Source organism: Dermacentor silvarum, chromosome 5, assembly GCF_013339745.2.
Source record: "Dermacentor silvarum isolate Dsil-2018 chromosome 5, BIME_Dsil_1.4, whole genome shotgun sequence".
In the NCBI taxonomy this organism is placed as follows: Eukaryota; Metazoa; Arthropoda; class Arachnida; order Ixodida; family Ixodidae; genus Dermacentor; species Dermacentor silvarum.
The window spans coordinates 20,937,710-20,951,097 of NC_051158.1; the positions used below are offsets into that span (position 1 = coordinate 20,937,710).

At 46.5% G+C, this 13,388-nt stretch overlaps 1 protein-coding gene across 1 annotated transcript; it reads right to left on the bottom strand.

Moving 5' to 3' along the window:
• Positions 1–546: 546 nt before the first annotated feature.
• Positions 547–13,223, bottom strand: LOC119453016 (protein disulfide-isomerase). The gene is made up of 7 exons (XM_037714994.2): positions 12,921–13,223; positions 8,899–9,368; positions 6,685–6,789; positions 5,928–6,053; positions 4,797–5,297; positions 3,031–3,120; positions 547–1,818 (listed from the first exon to the last, which is right to left on the bottom strand). The coding sequence occupies exons 1-7, from the start codon at positions 13,066–13,068 to the stop codon at positions 1,759–1,761; spliced, it is 1,500 nt and encodes a 499-aa protein (XP_037570922.1). The 5' UTR covers positions 13,069–13,223; the 3' UTR covers positions 547–1,758.
• Between the last annotated feature and the right edge of the window lie 165 nt (positions 13,224–13,388).

A 13,388-nucleotide genomic window follows, 5' to 3' on the forward strand; every position in this document is an offset into this window, starting at 1 on the left:
TTATGCATTCATTATATTCAGGTTTGACTGTACGTCTTTTTTTTTGCAACAACCAGTAGCAGGAACACACAATAGGAGTGAAAAAGTAGACTAGATTATGGCACAAATCAGCGCACTGGTTTTGGATTTGTCATGGGATTTGATTAAGTGCTGTCAAAATCTAACATAAGGAGACAGTGCAGAAATTTTAAAGCAACATCACCACCTGTTAGTTTTTGCATTCTTTCTGGCAAACAAAGCATCCAGTCAATGGAAGATGTAGCTGCAGTTCCAGAGGTGCAACTAAGCAGATTTTTTTTTTTTTTTTCAACGCATCTACTAGCGTCTCAAACAAAATTTTCGCATGGAAACGGCTACACTAACTGAAACTAGGCTTATGTGGTCCAAAATTTTGTAGCGGTCTTTGAATAGCAGAAGTTCGCCCTTCGGAAAGTCTCAAAGCAACATGCAATACACTTCTGCAAATCCTGTGGTCTTTTGCTTTAAAGCGCCGCAGCCGACCTGTATCGCACAAGCCCAATAACAGATGCAAACAGAGACAAGACGCGAGAGTTGTGAAATGTTTTTATTTCTCATCTCTTAGCAGGACGCACATTCTCTGAGAGTTTCCGACACGACACGTGGTAAATGCCCAGCAGACGACGATTGTGCGCGCAACCACAGCCATGATTTTTTTTTTTGGACAGAAGATTCATCTGCTCACACATTCTTGCAAAAAAGAAAAAGAAAATACAGGCCACTGCAATAAGGCAAGTGGCGCCCTCTAAAGAAATTTTACACTCACACAAACCCGCCTGCTTCGTTCACACCACATTTCGAAAGAAAAAAAAAAAAAAAGGTTTAAAAAACAAGTGAGGCAACAACTCCCAAATGCACCAACCGCAGTTTGCAAGGTAACAAGCATAGCAGAAATAAATACGTAGTGGGGCCTGTAACAAAAGTTTGCGCACAATTCAAAGACAGAAAAATGCCCGCGAGAAACAGGTGCCACTCGTTTTTGTTTTCTTGAGACCTTTTAAAAACAAATTGCACAGGCGCCCTCAGATAGTCAGGCCGAGCATAAACTACCCTTTTCTCTCGACACAGCTCTGTGCCGCGAGTTGGTATCGCGCGAGTGGTCCCTCTTAAAACTAAAAGAAAACGGCACAAGAATACTACTACGAAGTTTGACGTGCGTCGATTGTACAAAAGCAACGGGAACAAACAGCGCTGTCATTTTTTTTCCTTTGCAAAGCCACAACCCCGTGATACAGTGCCCAGTCTGTCACAATAGGGTCATGAGAAAAAGAAGCTCGAGATGCAGCTTGGTCTCTGCTTGCACTGAGATTGGAAGCACCCATTCAACATTTCCACGAGGTCCCTCCGCACGTTGACAACAGCGAATCACGGAAAAGCGGCGGCGGCCAGTCACGTTGAAGACAGTAAAAAATCAAATGTTTCTTTTTGTTTCCTTGTATGTTTGGACGACGACAACAACAGAGATCGGAGCACTTGAAGAGAAAGGCATAAAAAAACGTATCTCAACATGTTGACAGTATGGTGAAGAAAAAGAAAAAAAAGAAAACACGGGGAAGTGGCACGGGGGAGAGAGGTATGACAATTACGAGGCAGGGCTCGAAATGAATGTAGAACGCGTGACAGAATTAAAAAAAAATGTAACAGCATTAAGAAACTAGAAAACATGGGAACATGGGGGTCGGGTGGGGGAAGGAAGTGAACTGAAGGAGGAAAGGTGGGGTGTTTGGCAAAGCCGTCTGCTCAAAGTTCGTCCCTCCGCTTGTCATCCTTGTCTTCCTCCTCCTCTTCTTCCTCTTCAACCTGCGGAACAAAAGTGACAACGTTGAAGGTAAACACCCCCAACATGAAGAACATTTAGGAAAAGAAGCACAAACATGCACTGTACTGTATTTGTGGTAACAGAAGTTGTTATAGCAGACATTTACAACAGTAGTTGCGCTAATGGTGACGTGTTGCGTTGCTGTGGTCAACAACACAACATGCGGAAAAACTTATATTGGCCAATTCTTGGAAAAAGGAAACACAAAAATGTCTTTGTGAAGATCTTGCTGCTGTAAGCATGCCATTAGCTACAGAAGTAGAATGCTGTAAGCCATTATGATAATGGTCTCGTACCATTCGGTTAAACAAGGTGTCGCCATTTGCACTGCTCATCGCACCTGCTATGACTTTCAGATGTTCAAGTACAACATACCCTTACGTTAGCACATTCTTGATAGCAAGTCTACGACAAGCCACGGCTGTTCTAACATGTCTGACAGTCAGAGGAACTGATGGGAACAATGGACCCGTTTATGTCGTTTATGGACCCGTTTATGTTGGGAATGTGACGACTGTACCGAGAAGTATCAACTCCTCCTTTCGGTTAGAGGACATGTGCCCAGGCTGCGGTGAAATGTAGATTTTGCTTGGACTAAGTGTTCCTAAAACTTCTACGGCGGGCGGTACATTACTTGAACATGAGAAAGGCGATTCTCTGCCTACCCTCCAGATTCGCAGGATAATCCCCCCCATGTTTAATATTTCAACAGGTCCCCAGCATCCTAGCATTTGCACAGCTGCGTGGCCCAATCATGCGATTGATGGTACAAAGCCCAACGAAAAAAATAAAATGCAGGTGCGGAGGGTAGGGGATGTGGACAGCGATGAAAGATGTGCGTGGCCAGCTAAGCACACACATCCGATGCACAGTACGTGCTCTGGGTTTAGCAAGCAGTCCCCACTGTCTTGCACTGTCAACAACGTCCTGTGCTGTCACAGGAGGGTGGCACTAGTACCATCACAGCTTCCTTTTTTTTTTTTTTTGCAGGCGTATTTCTTTTACATCTTGTGCTGCACCATACTTCACCGCCTTCAAAACTATTCCGTGAATGGAATTCATTTTTTCATAGAACATGATGCAACATTCATAAAATCATTGAACGAGCTCAAATACGTAAACATTATGAAAAATTCGGGATAGCTGGCAGGTGTGCGAGCCACACAATCTGCGCCGAGACCACAAAAACTTACCTCCTCAGGAGGCGCCTGGCCGTACTCTCCGTTGGTGTCGAGGAACTTGGAAAGACCCTCGAGTGTCCGCTCGCCATTGTACTGCACAACCTGGAATGACAAAAATGCGCCAAATGAATGACAGCGAATGAGATGGCAAGGACACTGGTACCCCAGGCAAACTAAAGACAAAGCCAGGATTAATTTTTTTCCATGTGCAACCATGGAGTTCACAGTTGTCTACAAAAACCCCGCGGAAAATGCAAGTGCTGTCAAGAAAATAAAAATTCCTTTTGCGAAGGACTAAATTGGCACACTGGTTTAAAACAACGCATAAACGGGGCATTTACTCAGCATGAACTACCGTGTAAGCTCACACAAGACCAATAGAAAATAAAAAGTGAAAGAATTATTAATGGTGACAGCTAAGAAGTGTTCACACTGCACCGAAAGAAATCTCAAAATGGCTGCGAGAACATGTGAAAAAAGTTTTAAACTCAAAAAGTGACTACGACGTAAAAAAAAAAAAAAAAAGGCAGAAGCACTAAAAATGACAAGATGGCCGTGCTTCCCTGGTATTCCATCTTATTAGACAGCATGATCTTTGTCAAAAGGGCTTGGTGTCTGTCCATTGCTGTATTCAAGTTACAATTCAACCCCGGCAAAAACAAATAGTCAGCTGTCAGTCAATGTCCGTGTCATCCCTTCTGACCTTAAAGCCCCGCCTCGAAGCCCTTTTCGATAGAATGTCTTGACATTCACAATGTCAACACTGCCACGAAGCTTTTGACTGACAAAGTGAAGGAAGCTATACAAGGTGAACTGCAATGTCTCACATAAGCTAACATTTTTTTTTAAGTGTACAGTTTATGCCACCAAAGTGCAGCAGAGCTGGAATGCCAGCAAATGCAGATTTTTAATCAATCAACATCAAACAGATTGCCCATTGCAGATGACAGGCAGACCTAGTAACTATCGATGCTCTATTAATACAGTAACAGAGCACGTGCCAAGGGAAGGGGAATGCAGTTAAGAGTGTCAAACTGACGAGTATTCTAGATTAGATTTAGAAATTTTAGATTAGGAGTGCAGAAATGGGATGTAGTCGGCTCACGCAAGACTGGGGTAACTGGAGATTACTCGTGAAGGCCTTTCCCTTGCAGTGAACATTGGCCGACGATGAAACAGGCCGGCAGATTGCGTGGCCCGCTGTTAAACGGGTACTACGTAAGACGAATCAGATTGATACAGACTAGATTTATCGTAGACTAGATTATTTACCAGGAAGATATCATGCCTGTGCATTGATGATGAAATGGATGGAACTGATTGCATAAATCCGACTGGTTATACACGCACTAGATAGATTAAAATAAATTACATTCTGGGTTGTTCCGTGACAAAACTATCATATACGGATTAATTCTGGCCACCCGGAGTTCTTGCACCGAAATCTCAGTACAAGAGCATTTTTGCTATTTCGTTCGTACCGAAATACAACTGCCGTGGCAGCAATTGCATTCACGACCTCAAGCACTACTGCAGCAGGTCTACAGCAGACTGAACAATCTGATGAACTAAACAAGTACACTGCATAGGCCAACTGTTAATCTGTGGACAGATCAGGTAATAAAGTTAGATACAGATTAGACAGATATACATAAGGTCACGTCTGAGTGCCGATGATGAAATGGATGAATGGATTTCATGAACTAACTGTTAAACAGGTACCAGAGGGACAGCATGCACGTTCAATTCAGAAGCACTACCGCAGCAGCGACGCTCACCTCGTTTGTCTCCTTCTTGTAAAGCTTGATGGTGGGGAAGCTGTCAACCTTGGTGTGCTCGAGCTCGTTGGCCGTGGCGTCCATCTTGACGATGAGCACGTCGTCGCGGTCCTTGTACTTCTCGGCCAGGTCGTCGTAGATGGGCGACAGCTGCTTGCAGTGGCCGCACCAGGGGGCGTAAAACTCGACCAGCACGTCCTTGGTCTTGTCGAAGACGACCTCGTCGAAGTTCTTCTGCACCACCACCTTGACGGGGTGCTTGTCCCAGTCGTCGGGCAGGTCCTGGGACAGCAGGCTCTGCTTGATGGTGCCGTCGAGCACGCCCTTGACAAAGGCCTTGATGTCCTCGGCCTTGAGCGAGTCCGTCTCGGGCTTGAAGCGGGTCATGTCGCCCTCGAGCTTGATGAATCGCAGAGCGGGAACCTGGTCCTTCTTGAGGCCAAAGAACTCGAGGATGCGCTCGTGGTCCTCGTCGTCAACGTCGATTGTCACGAAGAGAACCTGCAACGAGGGGAGAAGTGTGTGAGAACGGTCACAGAGTACAGTCGGACCTTGTTTGCTATAACAAAGTTGGATCCGACGCGAAATATGTTTATTATACTCGTTGTAAGCATACACGCCGATATCACCAGAAGAAAACAGAAAATGTCAGCTTTAATTCCTATCAAAAAGCTGGATCAAAAACAAGACTCCTTTCCACTCCAAGTTTTTGCCAGAAGAGCGAAGTGCAAACAAAGAATCAAACTCTTTCTCGGGAGAACTTATTTGCCAAAAATGAAGCAAGACTAATATTAAACACGACAGCTGCGAGCATGATTGGCAGTCGTTAAATCTAACCCAACAGCCAAGTCCATGTGCTATTTACCGATTGTTAGAGCAATCGCTAGCAATTACACAAATTGTAGTTTGTACAACGACATTTGCATTGCGTGAGCAACCTTGGTGTTGTGATCTAGCGTGCTTGGTTGCATTACAGCGGATTAACAGCAAGGCAAAGTCATAGTTTTTATTATTTTTTTTACCCCCCCCCATCTCAGTCTACAGCAAATATCAGCTATTTCAGATTTCGCACATGAATTTTATCAGGGTAAGGTGCCCACGACAAATATTGCTGTAAAAATCTCCGCTTACCTGGTGCCTGAAGGCGGCGGCAGCCTCCTTAAAGTTTTCCAGAAGGTCCTTGAAGTCGGCGCTCTTCTTGCTGAGGAAAAGCAGGTTGTGCTGACGAATCTGGCCGCTGAACACGTTCTGGGCGCTCTGAAACAAAATTTCCAACCGGGCAGTTAGCCAACTGTCGATGTGTGGCAAACTACTCTCTGTCAACTAGGCAGCCACTGAACATGCACACAGAACAGTCTATGGACACATCACAGACAATTAGGAGTGTGCAAACAGTAATTCTTTAGACTGATCGAGCACGAATCGCATAGTGTCGAAAGCAAATCAAATATTTGTCCAACAGTTTCTAAATAATGAACAGTCATTTTCGCCATCAATACAAGGTGGTGTCCCTACCCTAGTTTCCAATGTTATCAAATTTATCACAACATGTAGTTTATCACAACATGTATCATGTTATGAAGCATTGTTTTCTAAAAGTCCAAATGAAGCATTCAGAACAAGTGTTCGCATACCGAGAATTCCTCAGAGAAAGCGAACAATTGCAGTTTAGAAGGAAAAGTAATGTAATGGTGTTTTTTTTTCATCCCCTTCTTAGCACAGCCAGAGCATTCTCAAACACCTGAACATGCAGTATGCTTAGTTCGTTATATCTGTGTTCGTTATACTGAGGCTTGACTGTACTCCCAACTCCCTCCCCCAAAACCAGCTATATGCAAGCTCTCGCTAAACTTGGCAAGTGACTTGTAACACAACATGCAATACTCACTTCATGTGTGAATTCCACAACCAGAGGCAGGCTGTTCAGCTGAACAAAGGTCTGCACGTTCTCCGAGGTGACCTCCTTGTCGAGCGTGTTCTTGCCCTCATCGAACTGCAGAAAAAAGAAAACGGAGTCAAAAACGTCAATGCTCATTTCAATGCACAAACAGGAACGTCTTCACTGGCAGTGATAGCTACTACTAAAATCATGGTGATCAGCAAGGATACGGACACAAAAGTTAGCGGGTGGTTTTTTGCGTCGGAATAAAAGTTGAACTGTTGAAAATAACGAATACAACAAGCTGCTTTGAAAAAAAGAATGAGAAACATCTTTTTTTTTTTGATTTTCCGTTGTACCTTGCCTCCAAGTGGCCGCCGGCAGAAGCTAAAATTTGACGTCATAACACCCACCCCCGCGGGCGCGCGGCCAAGGTCGGCCACAGTCGTCGCAGTGTTTCCGGGGGTGTCGGTCCCTTGCAGCGTTTGTTTAACCCCTTTCCGTGATCTTCGCACGTGGTCCGTCCGAAACATGATCACCGTCAGTGCTCCACGCAGGTGGTGCGTCTTATAGATGCGCCTTCCCGCGATCGTCGCTCGGTGTTGATGCGTTCGTCGCGGCGGAAAGAAATGCCCAGACATTGCTGTTATAACAGCATCGTCGGTCGTGACACATCGTCGCACACGCTTTCCAGAGACGAGAAGGCGCATAAACTTTAGAAACCTGCCTGTCAACCATCACGCCCAGCCTGGAGACCTCTAAAAAATGACTTCATTTGCGCGGACCACTTCGTCGACGATGATTATGTGGCTGTGCTGAAAAGCCTCGGCATGCCGCTCAACAGGCAACGTTTAAAGCCCGACGCTGTGCCATTGGTCTTCTCACGAAAACGCAAGGTAGAAATGATAGGCAGCGCGTTTGTAAAGAGGAGGCGAAAAGATGTCGGTACCATGTTCGTTCACTTGCAGCCTTCTTGTGCAGTGCGAGGGTGAGGCTGGGACAACATGCACCAGGCTGGGCACGAAGGCAGTAATGTCTTTAAAAATGTTGGCAAAGCATAGTAAAACAATACAAGGCTAGTGAGCGCGACTCACGAAATCAGTCCTACATGGCAGTGGGGCAGACACACACACAGCTCTGCTTCTCCACAGGCTAAAAGCGGGGAAAACTGGGGAGAACGCCAGACAGGTGCTGCCATCTGTCGGGCGGCTGGCGAAGTGTACGCGAGAGTCTCGGAGGTACCGATACCTCACAGCAGTTGCTCACGCCGACGGCATAAACTACTATTCAGTCATCCACGCAGTGCTGAAGTACCCTGCAGCTGCCTCGCCTGCGTGCGCTCTTGATAAAGCAAGTTTACAGAGGAAATTACAAATAATTCTTGCACAAGTGTATGGTGCAGAGCGAAATCTTCACGCTACGGTTCGCGATAACCTGACCGGCACTTCCATCGCCGCCTGCTCTTCGTCGCTTGATGCAGAAGGCTCGTACCCCCCCCCCCCCCCCCCTCGTAAGCGGCAATATTTCTTGCCAAGTTGGAATAGTCCTCGTCTTCAGACGTGTACTCATCGCTGGTAGACGCACCAGAACTCGAATCTATGCTCGCGATGGCGGCGTTGGCGCGCTTCGAATGACCGCAGCCGGCCGGATGGCAATCCGACGAGGCACGCGCTCACAAGAACGTCAAAAATACAGCCATCAGCTCAAAAATGAGCTAAGTGACTACTTCTTTTTGGTGTACTCACACACTGAGGATTCATTTTCAGCATTTTCATAAAATTTTCAGACTGTGTCCGTATCCCTTTAACTAATTATCGAGATGAGACTGAAGTACATAAAACAAGGTTGTAATGTAAAACAGCTGCCAGAGAATGCGCAGCCCAATTTACGCTAACAGCCACTATCATTAATATATCTATATAAAATTTTGATGGGCTGGTTTTAAAAGCAACAGAAAGCAGTTGGAGTAGAAATGGGGTTAACACACACACACACGTTACCCCGATTTGGAAATGAGGTTTCACGAAATGAGGTTGAATGCCATACATCTGCGTGCTCTTGTTTTTGACTGACTTTTGACTTCTTTACCTTCTGAACCTTCTGAATAGGCACTCCGACGAATGAGAGAGCCCTACTAACAGACTATAGTGACCGAGATTTACATGCGCATCGTTAATCTTCCACAGCCACATTGCAACTGTTTAACGAAAATGCTGCACTGACCTTCTTGAAGAGCATCACTCCGTCCTTGTTGGCGCCCAACTCCTTGTAGATGGCATCGTCCGAGGTGATGGCAAACACGTGCCGGTCGACAGCATCCGCCGCCTTCAGGAACTGCTTCGCCTCCTCGCTCGTCTGGTCCTTGAAGAAGCCCACGACGGTGACCTCCGCGCTGTCGACGAAGGCCTTTGCCTCATCGACGCTGGCGAGTGGCTGAGCCGAAGGTCCGGTCTTCTTCTTGAGCCAACGGACCATCTCCTCAGCCGTGCGACCACCCTTGTACTCGAGCGGCTGGCCGTCACGGAAGAACTTCAGCGTTGGGTAGCCGTGCACGTCGTGCTGCTCGGCAAGTTGGCTCTCGACGGTGGCATCCACCTTGGCCAGCTTGATGTCCGAGCCTTCCTCCTCGAGCAACTTGGCTGCCCTGGCGTAGTCGGGTGCCATGGCCTTGCAGTGTCCGCACCAGGGGGAGTCTACAAATTTGGCAAATAGTTTAGTTTTTTAACCTTACGAATGACTACACAACGGACCCTATTGTAAATTTCAGCCTAACTTCTATGTACCGGAGCACTTTCTGAACTTATCACACCGTCCAACGTTTTGTAACCAGCATTTCACTTTCTTTAGTGTCCACCCTTGTTTCCCCAATTGTTTCAGATGGTCACTTTAGAGCGTCCTAGGAGAGCTACACATGTCAAGAATAACCTCCGTATTCAGAAATGCATCTTAACTTGAAGCCCACGCTTTACTTGATTTGAATGACACCTGTCGTGAACAAACCAAAGGAAACACAATGTGTGTAGTAGGCACGTTCACGCCAGGCATCATTTATATCAAATCAAGCATGGGCTTCAAGTTAAGATGCATTTCCGAATACGGAGTGTGGTCTTGCCAGTGATAATTAAGCTTCCCTATATCCACCACTGGAACATGCGACACTCCAGTAAGGTTTAGCTTGTCTTGTATGGCCTTCAAAGCACTGGCAAATTGCTCCAAAATGACCAGTCAAACACGCCACCATGAGGTCCATGCTTGTTCTGTCATCACGGACTTCAACAAGTCCACCTGTATAACCTTCCTCCAGGTCACACCACTTTAGCTGCCTTGAAATATGCCCTAAACTTGAATGTGGCGAGTAAGCAATGCACAGTGTTACAGACTAGTGCTTTACCTACAATGCACCAGTGCTACCAATTCACTTCCAACCACAGCACAAGCCATGTCCTCCTAAAGCCTACAAAAACACTGCCAAAATTTATGGCTAATGCCTCCTTGCTCAGCTTGGGAGAGTACGATGTCCCAGGGCTATGGAAGAGGGCGCGACCACAGGGCACAAGCCTCCAACGAAGCCCTGGAAGTAGGGACCGGGCAATGTGACCTAGCAGCAGAGTTTGTGCCAACCCCTTTACACAGTAACTATGCCAAGCAGACTCCTAGCACCCTCTTTGGAGAGTATGTTCTTAATTCCAGCTAGTGTGTCATGCAATCGCCCACCAACACCCAGTTGTTCAGAAACCTATGTGGGGCCAGTATAATGAAACTATTTGTTTCATTCTCACGGTACACCGCTCGTGAGTAGACTGATTACGCAGGCAGAACACCACTAGGACCAGTGATGAAAGCCTTTCAAAAGGAATGAAACTGCTATAGAACAGGTATCGTTGGGCACAAACGTTTACAGGACACAGGTTCCATGACAAATGTAAATTTCTGCTCTGTTAAGGCATGGCTACCGTTTACTTAATGGATCACTGTATCGCTCACAGAAATCTAGTACTAGAGATTGAAACTTTGAATGTAAGGTTATGTAACCAGGCTTTGCAAGAACTCTGCTTTTCTGCTTTTGCAAATCCAGTGGCCCGCAAACTTTTGTGGCAGACTGCACATCATTTTGGCCCTGCTTTCGTGCCAACATTATTCGTATCGTCTGCCAACCTTGCCTCCATAGCTCACTTCAGTCTGTTCCTCTACTTATGTGCAAGGTTATAATCAAGAAAAGGTAAGATGTGCTCACTGGTACAGTCTTTGATGAAGGTGCAAAGACTGCCACACATGCACAGCTGCAGCTTTAGATTATGTGGTGGTACAAAAAAATTATGGGGTTTTACGTGCCGAAACCACGATCCGATTATGAGGGACGCCTTAGTGGAGGACTCCGGAATTTTAGACCTACCTGGGGTTCTTTAACGTGCACCTAAATCTAAGTACACTGGTGTTTTCGCATTTCACCCCTAATCGAAATGCGGCAACCACTGTGGCCTGGATTCGATCCAGCGACCTCGTGCTCAGCAGCCCAACACCATAGCCACTGAGCAACCACGGCGGGTTATGTGGTGGTACACAAAATAGAACCCGGCATTATAAAGACTGATATTTTATTGTGGAACACCGTGGCTACAACAGGAGCCCCTGCTTCATCACAAGCTATGCCTAACTTGGCCTGCAAACTTTTGGCAAAGGCCGTACATGCCCTACTTGTTTAAAACATACGAGTGACGAGAGGAAAAGTGAATGAGATTAGCGCTCGAATGTCAGCCGGTTGCTTGTGAATTGGTCCATGCATGAGCGAAAGAAAAGACAGACGATCTTTGACAATTTGCAGGCACGAAGTCAATGGTATCATCTATGCTTCATGATCAGAGCCAGCCAGTCTAGATCATTTAATGCACAGAGAAAACAGATTCATGCGACCACTAGTTGGCACTGGTTCTCGAAGTGCTTGAAATACTCTCAGTGCTGGTGCAATTCCTTAAGTTTGGAGATATGCTCCAGATATAAAAGTGCAAAACACTCCATGTGCAAATGCTAATATGCAGGACTAATATACTGCTAAACAGGACAGCCCTACCAAGCTTCCTGGACTTATGCTTGCACTGTATATTGCAAGATTTGCAAGTGGGGCACTTTCAATGTTTGCAATCCATAAAAAGGGGGCAGTTAAAACTGCAAACAATGATAGACTTCAATTAAGAAAAGAAGAAAGCTCTGTACGTCATTATTTCTACCAAGATGAATTAGCATATGGGCGCATAACTAAAAGAGGTCTAGTTACAAATGAACAGCTAAGCAGGAAAACTAGACTGCGAGCTAGCATTACAGCTAGTCGTGCAATGACGTAGACAACCGCATCTAAAGATAGTCAACAGTGCAAGGTCACACGCGCATACGGAAACCAGTTCACTGCGAATGACGGTGAACAAATGGTCGCATCAGTCGGGACTCGGAATTAAATTTCGCAAGCAACCGTGACAAACTGCTATCAATTCGGGTTGGCTGTGCGCGTTCAAGTTCCCTTTTAATTAAATCGGAAAGAGCGAGAGAAAGAAAGAATTACAAAAGAGAAGCTCGTTTTTCTGGTCTCGGCGTCATTTAACTTTTGAACGTCACACGAGTCGAACCGGCAAAAAGCCGAGCGATTCGTCAATGACTATGCTACCAGAACCGAGTCCTCCCGTGTGAGCGGCAGAAAGATAAGCCAACCCGTGGATAATCTGCGATAAGCCAGAGAGTTTCTTTTTTATATAGCAAACGTCCGATCAGCGGCTATGAGTGACTTCGTGGCCAAAGTGACGCGCCACGCGGCGCGAACGGGTGTGAAAAGAAAGAAAATGCGGTACGCCGCATCAGCAGATTTTGCGGCGGCGCGTGTCGACCACCGGTCAACGCACTGAAGTGGCCAGCGGATGGATGACCGGCCTCCGGTTCGACGCGTTTCGAGCCATTGTCGAGAAGAAAAAAAGATTACAGGAAGACGCGCCGCAAAGCTTCCAAAGACGGCGCCGGTTACGACTTTGTATAGCTTGAAGGCCGAGCGACGCCACCAACTCTTCTTCGGCGAGTCATCCCAACTTCCGTGAACTCTCTTCCCTCGGGAGGAAAGGTCCGTTTACTTTACACGGACCAGTGACGCCGATCACAAGACGAAATGGCCCAACGGTACCGTTCTCCGCCGCAAACTTCGCGCCGTAACGTGTTTGCGACAACGAGGAAAATATGCGAGGACGTGTCCTTTTCGTCATACTCACAGAACTTGACAAACACATGCTTGTGGTCCTTGATGCCCTGCTCGAAGTTGCTCTGTTTCAGGACGAGCACGCTATCTTCGGTCTCGTAGTCTTCGCAGCTGATCGCCGCTACGCAGCACAATAAGCTGATTAACCTTAGAGAAATCATGGCGTATTTTTCGGAGATCCGAGTCCACGGATGAAAAATAGACGACTGACCCGCACACGCACCACCTTCCTATACTAACCCCCACACGAGTGTGACAAGACAAGCGCCACGACACGAACGTGGCACTTGGAGAGCCCGACCCACCGCTTCACGGCGCATGCTCAATTTATGGGAGTCGCCATACTCGTGTTGAAGCACCATTGGCGCATTCGCCGTCACGTGACGTGACAGCGCGGTTAAAGAAAAAAAATTGAAAAAAATCTGGCGAAGTTTGGTGGTTTTGCGAGACGGGTACATCAGTTTGTGACACCGTCTGCAGT

Excerpts from the sequence above, each read along its gene's own strand:
- LOC119453016 (XM_037714994.2), bottom strand. The coding sequence starts at position 13,068 with ATGATTTCTCTAAGGTTAATCAGCTTATTGTGCTGCGTAGCGGCGATC. Across the intron at positions 9,369-12,920 it reads GCATGTGTTTGTCAAGTTCT|ACTCCCCCTGGTGCGGACAC; the intron begins GTGAGTATGACG and ends CCAAATTTGTAG. Across the intron at positions 1,819-3,030 it reads GCCAGGCGCCTCCTGAGGAG|GTTGAAGAGGAAGAAGAGGA; the intron begins GTAAGTTTTTGT and ends TTTGTTCCGCAG.